Source organism: Mustelus asterias, chromosome 4 (genome assembly GCF_964213995.1).
Source record: "Mustelus asterias chromosome 4, sMusAst1.hap1.1, whole genome shotgun sequence".
NCBI classification, from domain to species: Eukaryota; Metazoa; Chordata; class Chondrichthyes; order Carcharhiniformes; family Triakidae; genus Mustelus; species Mustelus asterias.
Genome location: NC_135804.1, coordinates 109168414 through 109183909, shown reverse-complemented (window position 1 = coordinate 109183909; position 15496 = coordinate 109168414). Strand labels below are relative to the sequence as shown.

General features: G+C 42.2%; 1 protein-coding gene across 16 annotated transcripts in view; it reads left to right on the top strand.

Annotated features, from left to right (window-relative positions):
* Nucleotides 1-15496, top strand: part of LOC144492932 (ATP-binding cassette sub-family C member 5-like) — a 179325-nt gene that overhangs the window by 119344 nt on the left and 44485 nt on the right. For 11 of the 16 annotated variants that reach the window (XM_078211591.1, XM_078211589.1, XM_078211586.1 and 8 more), the window contains 3 exons: nucleotides 5048-5173; nucleotides 6670-6781; nucleotides 9967-10179. In XM_078211591.1, coding sequence (XP_078067717.1) covers nucleotides 5048-5173; nucleotides 6670-6781; nucleotides 9967-10179 — 451 coding nt within the window. The other 5 variants (XM_078211590.1, XM_078211584.1, XM_078211595.1 and 2 more) reach the window with 3 other exon arrangements.

Here is a 15496-nt window from a genome sequence, read left to right as displayed (position 1 = left end):
TGCTTTTCTGAGGCAGCGGGAAATGTAAACAGAGTCAATGGATGGGAGACTGGTTTGCGTGATGGACTAGGCTTCGTTCACGACCCTTTGTAGTTTCTTGCCATCTTGGACAGAGCAGGAACCATACGAAGCTGTAATACAACCAGAAAGGATATTTTAAATGCTGCATATGTAGAAATTGGTGAGAGTTGTAGCAGACATGCCAAATTTTCTTAGTCTCCTGAGAAAGTAGAGGCATTGGTGGGCTTTTTTAACTATAGCGTCTGCAAAGAAGGATGAGGACAGGTTGTTGGTGATCAGGACACCTAAAATGTTGAAGTGGTTGACCATTTCTACTTCATCCCCATTGATGTAGACAGGGGCATGCCCTCCACTATGCTTCCTGAATTCAATGACTATCTCCTTCATTTTGTTGACATTGAGGGAGAGATTATTGTCGTTGCACCAATTCATCAGATTCTCTATCTCTTTCCTGTACTGTGTCTCGCCATTGTTTGAGATCCGACCCACAATGGTGGTGACATCACCAAACTTGAAAATCGAGTTGGAGGGGAATTTGGCCATGCAATCAAAGGTGTATAAGGAGCATAGTAAGGGGCTGAGGACACAGCCTTGCGGAGCACAGGTTTTGAGGATGATCTTGGAGGAGGTGGTTGCTGCCTATCCTTACTGACTGTGGTCTGTGGTTTAGGAAGTCTAGGATCCAGTTGCAGGGAGAGGAGCCAAGCCCCAGGCCATGAAGTTTGGAGATGAATCTCATTGGAATAATGGTGCTAAAAGCTGTAGTCTATGAATAGGAGTCTGACATAAGTGTCTTTATTATCTAGATGTTCAAGAGTTGAATGTAGGGCCAAGGAGATGGCATCTGCTGTGGACCTGTTGCGGCGATAGACAAACTGTAATGGATCCAGGCAGTCTGATAGGCAGGAATTGACTTTTGCCATGACTAACTTTTTGAAGAACTTCATAATGATGGAGAATAGAGCTACTGGACGATAGTCATTAAGGCACGCTGTCTGGCTTTCCTTTGGTACTGGGATGATGGTCATCTTTTTGAAGCAGGTAGGGACCTCAGATTGGTGTAAAGAGCGATTGAACATGTCTGTGAATATCCCCGCCAGCTGGTCCGCGCAGGACCTGAGTGCTCGTCCGGGTACCCCATCTGGGCCAATTGCTTTCTGTGGGTTGGCTTTTGAGAAGGCTGCTCTGACATTGGCAATGGTGACATCGGATACAGGTTCGCCCAAGGCTTCTGGGATGGAGGGCATGCTCTTGCTGACTTCTTGCTCAAAACAGGCATAGAATGTGCTCATCGGGGAGGGGTACATTCGAGCCGGCGATTTTACCTGCCTTCATCTGGTAGCCTGTTATGTGTTGCAGACCTTGCCCTAGTCGGTGGGAGTCCGTGTGGCTAGCCTGGGATTCTAGCTTGGTCAATTACTGTCTTTTTGTTTCTTTGATAGATCTCCATAGATCATATCTGGCTTTCTTATATGGGTCAAAGTCACCTGACTTGAATGCCTCAGACCTGGATGTCAGCAGGCCCTGTTCATCCATGGTTTCTGGTTGGAAAACGCTCAGATTTGCTCCTTTGGCACACAGTCTTCTACTCACTTACTAACTAAATCAGTTACTGTAGTGACGTACTAATTCAGGCTGGTCACAGAGTTTTTAAATACTGACCAGTCGGGGCCAGAAATTTGGCAGCCGGAATCTAATCACCGTTCACGCCAGTAGGATTTTCCGCCAAATTCTCTGACCTCGGTGCAGCGGGAGAATGCCATGAATGGCAGGTAAGATCGCACCTGACATGTTTTTCCATTGGCCGCCACAGTGGGAGACGTTCCGCATTCCTGCATTTATGCTGAAAACCTCCATCCTCATTTGCAGCTGGGATTCTCCAGTGCCACTGAAGTGAATGGACTTATGGCTGGAATGCCAAATTCTCTGTTCTCACTTGCAGTGGGATGGGCACGAACAAGATCAGAGAATCGTGCTCTTAGTCTCAAAATGGGAGAATTCCTCCCAATGTACAGAGCATGGAACTGTTTCTCAGTTATCACTGGTGGTCTTTAGTTAGACGCTATTTTGGAATTTAGTATAACCCTTGTACTCTGGGATGACAAAGCCAACAATTGAGGGAGCACAAGTTCATGGTACATGGGTGTATTGATATTCAGGATAATGCATGACTACGTTGTCTCCGAGGAGCCTCACATAAGCACATTCCTGGAGTTTTTCTGTTGATATCCTTGCTGTCTGGTCCAGTTTCTAGCAATTTGTCTCGAATATAAAGGGGAAAAGGCCATGTAGAAATTTGATCTTTTTTACTGTATTTTAAATGTGACCAAGTGCTATTAGCTTAACTTGATGTTGTTATATTTTTGGCGCAGTTGCCTTTTAATCTGTTAGCCTTTAAGGAAAAAATAGTTTGTATGCTACAGTTTCTCGCCAGAAAGATGCTGACACTTCTGTCAAAGTTAAACCAGATGATCAGGGAATTATTACCAAGATCCTACCCCATTTTGTTTACCTGGAAAACTGTCTTTAGTGTGGAACCCAATTGAAATTGACAAGCAATAACGAAAAGTAGATCGAGTATGCCATCAAGGTGCCATAGCAAAATGGAAATTAATGGGAATCAGAGAAAATATCTACTAGTTGGATTCAAATGCAAAAAGGAAGATGGTTGTGGTTGTTGGAGGCCAATCATCTCAGTCCTAAGACATGGTTCCAGGTGGTCCTCATGGTAGTGTCCCAGACCCAACCATCTTCAGCTGCTTCATCAATGCCCTTCCCTATATTATAAAGTCAGAGTCAGATTTTCAAGTTTGCTGACGACACCACCGTTGTGGATCGGATCCAAACAATGGCGAGTCAGAGTACAGGAATAAGATAGAGAATCTGGTAAACTGGTGCGGCAACAATAATCTCTCCCTCAATGTCAACAAAATGAAGGAGACTGTCATCGACTTCAGGAAACGTAAAGGAGAACATGCCCCTGTCTACATCAACGGGGATGAAGTAGAAAGGTTCGAGAGCTTTAAGTTTTGGATGTCCAGACCACCAACAACCTGTCCTGGTTCCCCCATGCTGACACTATAGTTAAGAAAGCTCACCAACGCCTCTACTTTCTCAGGAGACTAAAGAAATTTGGCATGTCAGCTACGACTCTCATCAACTTTTACAGATGCACCATAGAAAGCATTCTTTCTGGTTGTATCACAGCTTGGTATGGCTCTTGCTCTGCCCAAGACCGCAAAGAATTACAAAAGGTCGTGAATGTAGCCCAATCCATCACGCAAACCAGCTTCCCATCCATTGACTCTGTCTACACTTCCCACTGCCTCAGCAAAACAGCCAGCATAATGAAGACCCCATGCACCCCGGACATTCTCTCTTCCACCTTCTTCCTTCGGAAAAAAGATACAAAAGTCTAAGGTTACGTACCAACCAACTCAAGAACAGCTTCTTCCCTGCTGCTGTCAGTCTTTTGAATGGACTTGCCTTGCATTAAGTTGATCTTTCTCTACACTACTCTTTCTCTATGATTGTAACACTACATTCTGCACTCTCTCATTTCCTTCTCTATGAGCGGTATGTTTTATCTTTATAGTGCGCAAGAAACAATACTTTTCACTGTATGTTAATACATGTGACAATAATAAATCAAATCAAATCAGAGTGGAGATATTCGTCAGTGATTGCACAATGTTCTGCAAAATTCACAACTCCTCAGATGCTGAAGCAGTCTGTGTCCATATCCAGCAAAAGCTGGACAATATTCATGCTTGGGCTGATAAGTGGTAAGTAAATAACATTTGTGTCACTCCAGTGCCAGGCAATGACCATCTCCAACAAGAGTTAGTCTAACCTTCTCTTGACATTCAATTGCATTACAATTGTCAATTCCCCCTCTATCAGTGTCTTCATTGATCAGAAACTGAAGTGAACCAGCCATATATAAACTGTGGCTACAAGAACAGGTCAGAGGTGAGAATTTTTCAGTGAGTAACACACCCCTTAATGTTCAAAGTCTGTTCACCATTCACAAGTCAGGAGCATGATGGAATACCCTCCACTTGCCTGAATGAATGCAGCTCCAACAACACTCATCCAAGACAAAACAGCCCACTTGATTGGCACCCCATCCACCACATTAAACATTCACTCCCTCCACCACTGATGCACAGTGGCAGCTATGCATACTATTTACAAGGTATATTGCAGCAACTCACCAAGATTCCTTCAACAGCACCTTCCAAACTGATGACCTCTGCCACCTAGAAGAACAAGGGCAACGAACACATGAGAATACCACCAACTGCAAATTCCCTCGAAGTGTCACAGTATCCTGACTTGGAACTGTAACGCTGTTTCTGTAAAATCCTGGAATTTATTTCTAACAGCACTATGGGTGTTCCAAACTAGATGGACTGCAGAGGTTCAAAAATTAGCTCACCACCACCTTCTGAAGAGGAGTTTGGGATGAGCAACAAATGCTGGCCCAGGCAATGCTGCCCCATCCTGGGAAAGAAAAAAGATAAGATCCAAAGTTAAGTTTAAATTCTTAAAATCAGGAAACATTAATATCAGTGTGTTGCATGGTCTATATTACAATAGCCATATTCGTGTTTGGCAGAGAGAGTGCTTCATCTTTTCATGGAGAAGGGCGCCATTCTTTTTGAGCACACCTTGAGTAATGTGGCCACTGGACAGTTAAATGAAGTTCCATGTGAGGAATTAATGAAAGAACATTAATGGTGCCTATCAGCTCTCTTTAGCATTATAATTTGTGAATATTATTATTTAGCTTATGAAAATGTTTTTTTCAGAGCTTTTCTGATTTAACTCTGGCTTAACTCACATTTTTTGATATCACAAATTTTGTTTTTTTTGTCTGAAAAGATATGTTCACTGTTGATTTCACTGAATTGTTTGACCCAAATTCAGAAATTTGATTATTAATAAAGAAATTTGAAGGATAATTAATGAGTATAAAATGTGCATTTTCCTCATTCTTATGCACTCTTTTTTTCTTTTGTAGTATCTTGTAGACTGTGATGAAGTGCTATTCATGAGGGATGGATGTATTGCAGAACAAGGCACACATGAGGAACTAATGACTCTTAATGAAGACTATGCTGCCCTACTTAATAGTATGCAGCAAGCTGTAAGTGATATTCACTGAAACCGAGATCACAATTTAACATTGTAAATGTGCATATGATAGCTTCCTGGAAAACGATAGTGGAGTGGGTCTCTTCACCCATACTCTATACCTTCCTAATCATAAACATTTATCATGAAGAAGCTAATAAACTATTTCAGTTTTTAATTCTTTCCTTCTTAATTATCCATTCTCTCCTCTCCTGATTGCGTTGACTCATGTTAGGTTTTGGTTTCACATGCCAGGTGATGTGTAGCACCTCAACTAATTGACTATCTGATTATAGCTAGCACCAGGCCTATCTTTATGTGTATACTCCTGCACATCTAAGAGAGCTATTGGTTGGTGATCGGTAAGGGAATTAGGGGTTATAGGGATCAGGCGGGTAAGTGGAACTGATCCACTTCAGATCAGCCATGATCTTATTGAATGGCGGGGCAGGCTCGAGGGGCTAGACGGCCTACTCCTGCTCCTATTTCTTATGTTCTTATGGTGATCAGGAATGGGTGTCCTAAATTACTTTTCTCAATTCAGCACAAATTAGAGAAAGAAACACAGACTTTCCCACTCTGTGTGCAGCAGATGTTCGCTAGACAAATTGCATTGAGCCATTTGGGTCACCATAATTTATTTTGAATAGTTCATGATTCTACATGTTGACATGATGTGGTCAACTATTTTATACTGAAACATGATGTTAAATATTTCCCGCTGTCTGCCTGTACTCCCATTAAGATTTTCATGCACTGAGTATTTTTGTAGATTTGGCAGTAGAATATTAGTGGCTGAATTGATCTCCCAATACCGTAGGAGTGTAGGGGCAGGATTTTTCAGATGCTGGGATTTCCTTCCCCATGACCAAAAGATTTGGCAGGGACCATCGATCCTGAAAGCTGCCCTGCAGCCATGTAATGCTCAGTAGACTGTTACAAGATCTTCGGCCAATCTGTTTGGCTGGCAGTTGTCTAGTCCCAACAGTGACCACTGCTGGGGTTACATGGTATAGGGGCGCTAGTTTGCAAAGGCCAGAGGAGCAAAGGATAAGTTGTCTGATAATGAAATGGCTTATATTCAATGTCTTGCAAACCAATGCATGAAGTGTATGACATTGATTTTTACTTGTTTTCAATGTGGTCAAAGTGAAAAATCAAATATTTATGTCTATATGTCTACAATTATACTGAAATGCAGAAAGCACTGTTGATCTTTAGGTCCAGATGCACTTAATATTTTGGGGAAAACTTATGTTCTCCAATTTTTTGCACAAGGATGGGATGATGGGAGAGACCAATCTTTGTGGAGGCTTCACTAATTTGCCATAAAAGATCAGGCACAGTGAAAAAACAAACATTGTGATTTACACTCAAATTTCTTTATTCTGTTGTGCTGAAGATTGGCTTTACACTGTACTTATGCCAATCTTGTACATAAAAATACAAGCAAATTAGGGCCCAGAATGTATCAAATAATTTACACCAATGTACCACATTAAATTTCAGAACCTTATTCAGAAGAACTTAAGAAGCACTGCCAAAAAAGCTGGAAACAAACCTGGAAATATTCTGTCAGTGAGCAAGTCTGTGTCTATTGTGCATGAAAAGAAGAAGGAAGGTATGAGGGATGCCAATTACTATACCTGAAAAACCATCTGTAAATATAATAGCTTCTTTAACTTGATGTCAGTCGTTTGTTGAAGTCCTTTTCTAAGGAAAGGGGAGGGCATGTGATTAAATACATTTACAATGGGGGAACATGGTTTAAGTTGTTTTCTGATGGATGAAGAGTTTATAGAATCATTACAGCATAGAAGAACGTTCAGCCCATTAGGTTGACTCCTAATAAGCAATTCACATATTTTCACTCCCCTTCTCTCTCCCCACATGCTGGCACATTCCTCCTTTTCAGATGTTTAGAAAGTTTAGAATATGAAGGAATATTTATAGCATGGCAAGAGACCACTCTGCCTATCGTGCCTGTGCTGGCTCTCTATGTGTGTGTATGAGCTCATTTATAATACATACATTGATATCAACTAACACAATTTTTTAAACATATATGCATCATCTGTATCTATAGAACTGCATGTAAATACAGAAAGATTTTAATTAGAAAACTAGTTGATATTCCAGCAGGGGACCATTGATAGCACTGGGGATGATTGAACATGATAGTGTAGCTTTGCAGAGAGTAGCTGCAGTTTAAGCTGAGTTAACGTCTGATTTTGGGATTGGTTGGTGTAGATGTGGGTATGCCATGTTTGGGTGACAGTGCAGTCCAGCTTTTGTACTCAGGCTAGGTCCCAAATCATAGAGGCAGTGCCTTAATGGTTTTGTTCACTGGACTAGTAATCTGGGGGCTCAGGGTAATGCTCTGGTGATCCGGGTTCAAATCCCACCCCAGTAGATGGTCAAGTTTGAATTTAATAAAAATCTAGAATTAAAAGTCTAATGCTGACCACGAAATCATTGCCAGATTGTTGTAAAAACCCATCTGGCCCACTAATGTCCTTCAGGGAAGGAAATCTGCTGTCCTTAACTGGTCTGGCCTACACATCAATATTCCTTCTGAAATGGCCTAGCAGGCCACTCAATTGAAGAGAATTAGGGATGGGCAATAAATGCTGGCTCAGCCAGTAATGCCACATCCCATAAATGAATAGAAAAAGATACAGACATTGATAGATTTGGAGTGTGTGTCCAAACTGGAGCTGAGGTTCAAATTAAGACCTCTCTGTTTAGTGTAAGTGTGATAAATCAAAGCAGAATTGAGTCCAAATCTGAGGGGCGATTCTCCTAAAAAAATTCAAAGTGCTGAATTTGTGGGGAAAATGGTGTAAATCACAATTGTTTTTTCAGTGGGAGTTCAGACTCAAATCTCCCACACTCAGTGCAATGCAGAGGTCACAATTGTGAATCTCATTAAAAGCTCAGAGAGCAGGACTTATTCACGCGGAGTCTGACAGTTCTGGAACTTTGCGCATGCGCAGTGGCCCCTATCTGTCAGCCTGCACTTTGCCGGCCAGCTCGATCGCTGGCCAGCCCTGGACCCCTGCAGTATTGCCACTCCAGCCCCCCAGATGGCTCAATCGCAGCCCCCACGATCATTTCCGGGCCAGCCCCGAAACTCACCCCCAAATCCTGGAGCACCCCGATCTCCAGGCCCCCCCCCCCAGCAGTGATGATTCCCCCCACCCACCAGACCACCCCCCACATGGGAGGCAAACCCACCTCCCCCCCCACCCCCGAGGGCAGACCCCCCCCAACAAGCAGACCTACCCTCCAGTCCGCCCCGACCAGATTCAATGCAGTGGCAGCGGGACCCCCCCACCCCCACTGAATGGCCTAAGCTGGCCCCGCTCCCTTGGCCTTAGCCCCTTGGCCCAGTCTGATGCTTGATGGGTAGTGCCATGGTGCCCCCTGGGCATGGGCACTTTGTCCCTTGGGCAGTGTCTGACCAACCACAGGCTGACACTGTCAGAGTGCCCATGCCCAGGGGGCACCACCCCACCACTGGCCAATCCCCTGGGGGGCCCAGATTGCTCCCTCTTCACTCCAGCGGGGTCTCCCGCTAGTTTCCTGAAAGTGGGGAGCTACTCGAAACCCCGCCGGAGTGAATTTATACAGTGGGGTGGGAGATGCTATCGGGCCTGGAGAATTCAGCCCCTGGCTTGATAATGACATTCAAATAACATTAAAAATAGATTTAAATGACTTACCTAGTGTTCCTGCCAATTTCCTTGCTTGGTCCCGACTGCGCCGAATATCCGGTGGTGGGAGACGCGCATGCGTCAGGAACGCATGTGTGAATCCCACAAATCGGCGCACACGTGCATCTCTCAACCAGCCAAAAAATTAGCAGGTCAGAATGGGAGAATCGCCCCCCCCCACCCCCCGCCCCCCCTCTTGAAGTTGAGGCCTGGTGTGAGATATGAGACATCAGCCCTTAAGGTGCCATATTAGTAGGAAAACCAAGAGTTGATATTGGAGTGTTGCCACTCTATATTGGTTCAAATATTGCTTTTCAATAGAATAGTTTTGCGAGGAGTATGTGTTACCAGGGAACAGCAACCAATGAAAAGAAGGCCAATGATGATTGACTTGGTAATCATGTAGTTCCCAAAGTTCATGGTACTTGAAGTTGATGGATGGACACAAGATAAAACCCCATTTCAAAAATATAGCTATTTCAAGAACTCATTTGTTTGGCCTGGATTCAATGAATAACAAGTAGACTTTTCTGTGATGGTAGAATCTTCAGAGTTAAAGTCAAATGGGGGCCATTTTAACTTTTATCATGGATAAAAATAGCCAGTAGCAAATCTAACACTCCATTTTACTCCATATGGAAGATCAAGCAGGATGTCAAATGGACGGCTGGTTTGCAGCACCTGTTTTTCAGCCAGCAAGTGAAGTTAATATTTAATAGGTTTCAATGCAACATATCTCTTTACTGATTATCAGTGGGCTGTTACTGCTTTAAATATCTTGACCTGTTATTTTAAATAAGCCGCTGTGGCAAAGTGCATTTTGCAGGTAATTTCTTTATTATGTAAATCATTTAAAACTATTAATTTGTTACTCGCATGATTCACCATCATGTAGGCCAAGGAGAAGGACAATCAATTTCAAGCCAACACAGAGAGATATTTGAAGGGGCAATACACCACTGTGTATCTTTGAATTGAGTTTCTCAAATAAGTACTTTTTTGAGATTTCCTGCTTCCATTATGCATCAAATGAAGCAGAAAGTTAGGTTTTCACTGCATGCAAATATTTTAGTAAGTTCTTTCTCATCAGGTCGAGGATATGGAACAGTAGTGATCCGCAAGGTGGTGTCTGAGGGAGATTTCATGTACCAGGTTAGGGTTTTTGGAAGCAGGTCATATATCAAGCTGCAAGGAAGAGATATAAGAGTGAGTGAGTCTGTGCAGAGTTTACCAGTGATGTCAAATCAGAGTCCAGCAAACTCCGGCACAGCCTTTCCAACAATGGAGCCAGACAAAAATGGAGGCAAGTGAATATAGATTTGAAAATAATTTACTGAAGAATTTCTATCAACCAGTAAAGACAATTTGTTGACTTTTTGATTAATATTAATTCCAGCCTGTAATATTCATTCAAATCTTTTTCTCTGGTTAGATATCTAATTGTTTCTTGAGTCAGTTTAAACTTTCACTTCAATGATCTTTCCTGGTAACTCAGTCTACACAAAAAGTCTGGCCTTAGTTCCCATCCCTTTTTTATATTTGTGTACCCTCATATTTGATCCCATCTCTATTGTATATTTTGTAAATTCCTTCCATAATTTCAGTTAACTCACATCTAAGTCTCTTTCCTGAAGAGAAACAACGCTAATTTGAGCAATTCCTTCAGTCCCTAATATCCAGATCACTTAGTCTTGTGCTTGATCAAAACCAGTAATATCCTTCAATGATTGGGTCATCAGAACTGTACATGTTCTAGCCAGCAGGGAGCAATGCCCAACACCAGGATGTGTTTGACAATGGAGGGTGCTCTATGATTTTTGTGATGCACACTGGTGGTGGACGAGGTTTCTTTCCATATTCCGTTCTTGGAATATTTCACCCCTTGGTGCACTCGGACATCGCCTTCAAGGTTGTGAGCCAGGCAATAAATTATCCAGTAATTCAAATTAACCAATGGAAATGATAAAAACTGCATTCATGAGTGTTATAATTAAGCATAGACTATATATTTCATTGCTATAATAGATGTTCTAATCAATGAAAAAGCCAAATGAAACAACTCCAAATCATGTAACTGGTACTGGAGAAAGCTCCTGGAAATGAATAAAATTGTAATCCATAAAATATGTTATGGCAGTTAAATGTAATCAGCTATATCACCAACGCATGACTTGATCGTGCGGAGGAACACAATTTTAATTTTCGTCCTCCCACTCCCTGACATAATAGCTTATTACCTTTTAGGTTGTTTGTTACAAGTGGAGGCTGATTGGAGGCCAGGCACTCCTGCTGTCAATGCTCCCAAAGCACCTAAAAGGAGCATTAGCAAACAAAACCTGACAAAACCACATGAGAAGATAATAGGGAAGATGAGGGATAGATTTTAAGGAGCTATTAAGGGACAAAAGAGAGGTAGCAAGGTAGAGAGGTTCAGGGAGGGAATTACAGAGACCAGCGCCTTGGCAACTGAAGGTACAGCCGCCAATGCTTAAAATAATTAAACTAGAAATTTATCTTTCACAGTCAACGAATGGACTCTGTTAGAGCTGCAACCAAGTTGGACCATAAACCAGCATGAGTCAGCATAAAAATTATATCATTCATAAATCGATTCCATGGCAAAATCTACCAAACTTCGTTGCTTTAGTGAAATACAGCTCCTTTACTATTAAATATTTACACGTGTGGTGTTGCAACTGTTAAAACCTGCAGAAAACTAGGAAACAGAATGAAACATGGAAGTTCTGGTTCATGGCTGAACACTCTCTAAGATTTAGTATTGGCCCATTTAATTCCAAATCTTACCTTTCCATTACTGGTACTAGTGTTATGTATCTATTGTCACTCTTTGTATTAACAAGCATGAATCTTGTCCTAGCTGCAGAAAGTGCGAACACTAATGAAATAGGAACAGAAATGGTGGTCAGCGTAGTGCCAGAGCAAGAAAAGAGGATGAAGGAACAAGTTAAGGACAACAGGCAGGTAGATCCTGAGGAGAAACCAGAAGTGACGCTGAACGGGAAAAAGTCTGCAGTATTTCGATGGAAGCCTGTTGTTGTCCAAATGCATGATGAGGACAGCATTGAGTGGAGTGAGGGTGATTTAAGTTATTTGTTCAGGACAGAACCCAGAGATCTGGAGCCCAGGGTAGAGATGACAAAAGAATTCAACAGTGAGAAGGAGTTTGATGAAGAGTTGCATGGTGAAACATCAGACGATTTAATTAGTCGGGATTTTTTTCCGGAAGAGGAAACACAGAAGGGCAAGTGAAACAGTAATGTGATTTCTGTTAAAACGTTGCAGTTTGTTTTTCAGTACTGCAGTCTCCTTTAATAAGACTGAACAATAAATCCTGATCTTTGACATAGCACTGGTTGTTTATGACACCCTTACTGATAAAAGACCATATAAATCCTTAATGTAACAAACACCATGCAAGATACATTCTGGCATTGTGCAGCCTGAAATGTAAATTTATTTCTGGTGTCTTCATTAGTACATCTATAGATTCCCCTCTTTCAAAGTCACTTTTGAAATGGCTTTGCTGAAACAGCTTTATGAAAGAGCTCTGCTTTATAATGGTGATTGTTATCTTAAGGCCATATCAACAAAATTGTCTTAATTAATCATTACATTATGCATTTATAAACAATACAATATATTATTAAAGAACTTTAATTTTTGAAGCTTTATACTTCCCAAGCTGAGGGATATTAACTTTGATGAATGGAAAACTTACTTTCAGTGTCAAGCATGCTACAGATAAACATACCAGGTGAAAACTGAAATCCCCTCCTTTCTTTCCTAACTTCAGAAGAGAAGTCCTCTGCCCTACAGAAATGGGACAAGCCAGTTTCCCCAAACCACCATTCTTTGAATCCTTTCTTGGTAAAATTGATGCTTGGTGTCAGTCTGTTTTTGCTGTGGGTTCACAATTACTACGGAAACTGAGGTGAAACTGTCTGTTTTCACTCATATAAGATAAAAATGAAGGTTTAAAAATCCAACTAAGGTTATATCAAAGAAGAGAAGGAGTTCTATAGATAAATAGAGACATTTATTTTGGGTGGGGATAGCTCCCATTTCCATGCTGTTGTCAAAGTTGGAGCAGTTTTTGGCAACAAAATATTCAATATGAAATTCCCATCACTAATATAAAAAGAAAAAACATTTTAAAATTATGTAGAAAATTGAAAAGAGTTAGATTAAAAGATGGTGATACTAGATTGGGAAATTCTAGTATGAGAAAACTAAAGTTCTGTAGAATGTCAGGAAAGTTTGATATGCAAGAAATGTACTGCTGTACCAAAAACATTGCATTATAGCTTTGAGGCATTTAATGTAGCATTTAATTTTAAACCTATTAAAATACAAAGCTTGTGGCAACAGACCAGTTTGGTGATGATGTAGTGGGTGTAAATGATCAGCTTTGGCTCTAGAGCAAAACCAGCAAGAATGAAACACAGCCCATTTTCTTTCTTCTCTATTGACTTTGAACCCAGAATAAGTCCACTTTAAATCCACTTTTGCCCATTTCGTGCTATCACTGAAGACCAATTTCATCTTCTGTGTAATTTCATCTCGCCTCGGTGAACATAATAAAAAGGTCTCATGACATACGGAGCAACAAATACTCTTCAGAAATCAATTTAAAATGCGAAGTTAGTAATCAGAGTGGATGACAGATTTAGAATGCACCGTCATCCCAGACTGAATTATTTCAGCTCAGGCACAGTCAAGGTCAGTGTCACTTTAGAGGGAGCCAGGCTATATGCACTAATACTATCTGTGTAAAATCTTAAGTTTTGAAGCTAAAGAGGGTTATTCAACATTAAATAGACCCCACAATGGGCAATACCATTTCGGAGTGTAAGTTGGGTGCTGAAAGTAGAAATGAGTGTGATTTCTGCCGAGGGGCCAGGAAAACTAAGCATATGTGATCTTGCGCTGTTCATCTCATAACATATGCATATGTGAGGAGTGCAGTGAATCTCGCAGCGAGGGTCAGCAGGAAGTCACCATCCCTGCCTTTACCTCATGGGGTCGAAGGTCCTGGCATCATATTTAGCAGCCAGATAGTCATTCACTCACTTCAAGTCAGGAACATCAGTCTGGTTGTTGTTGCAGAGGGGAAGACTTACTGCAGATAGCAATGTCACAGGGCAGACAATATCTGGCCCCATGGTTTAGCTAAGCCACCCTGCAAGTTCTCCTCCAGGCCGAAGACAGAAGGTGCTGTTTCCCAGGGATGGCAACAGGAGGCTCTCCCATCTCACAACAGCAACCTGGATGGAGCGGAGGATAGCACCCATGGGACACACAAGAGTACAACCCAGCAGTTGTCGAAGAAGGATGAGTGATAAAAGCAGGATTAGGCTATTGAGTTGGATGATCAGCCATGATCGTAATGAATGGCGGAGGAGGTTTGAAGGGCCAAATGGCCTCTTCCTACTCCTATCTTCTATGTTTCTATGATCTGCTGCACCACCAGGGTAGTGACACCATCCACTCACTGCAAAGTGACACATCAAACAGTATAAGTGTGCAGGTGCACATGGATGTCAGATGGAAGTTTGGGTTGCAATTGGGCGATTCTGAACATCTATCCTTGTGAAGCATCAAGGGCTCGTTCTCGGGATCCATATAGGAAACATGTTTAACTTGCCTGGGGTATCCAGAATGGCAGAGCACAGTCTTGTGGTAATAGTAAGGGCATCTAGGACTGAGATTTATAGGAGTCTCTGTAATTGGAGGGTCATGAACGGTTGGCACTCAAATCCCATGGTGAGGCATTGTCGTTGAGTGGAATCCAAAGTAATCTCTAAACTTTTCAGGATGATAAAGATTTAAAGGGATATGAGGTTAATGGGGTGAATCGCAATCAGGGACCAATTACAAGAACTTCCCTCATCAAGCTGCAAGGAGGAATGATCTCAAGGGGTCAGATAGTTTACTCATGCCATTCTTCCCTGTGTACCCATATTTTTGCTTCTGCATGAATGAGCTCTCTACAAGGTCTGCTCCCCTTTGGGAGCAGGTGTGAGGGTAACATGAGTGCATCTCTTCCCATATAACACTCCATGTTGCTCTCAATGTGCTATACATACAACTTTGTGAGGGCATGGAAAAATTCCCATTCCTACTTCCAGGTGCCCAAGGTTGCAGGAGACAGAGGGCTGTGCAGGTCCTGATGCGCACATTGGGTGGAAGCAATCTGTAAATCAACACAGTTTGGTACTTGAAAGGATCACAACAACAGCAGGGTAAATGTTAAGTAGTGCAATTTAATTCAGCTATCCTAAATGAAGGTGCATGAGAGCAAAGTATAATAGGCGTTACAAAATGGATGGAGCTGTGGTCTGCCAAGCAGCAGAGGAAAGACTTCCCTTCGGGGAACGGAGAGCACCGGACCTGCAAGGGACAGTCGTCTGGGAGTGGAAGATAAAGGGCGTGCAAGGCTCGGGATCATCAGGAAGCAGAGAGCACCAGACCCACGAGGGACACTCGTCTGAGAGGAAGTTAAAGGGAGTGCGAGGCTCGGGGTCCTGCGAGGGACAGCTGCCAAACAGTGTGCTCATTTTGAAAAATCCAAGAGTCATATCACAGGAAAGCAGTAAGCT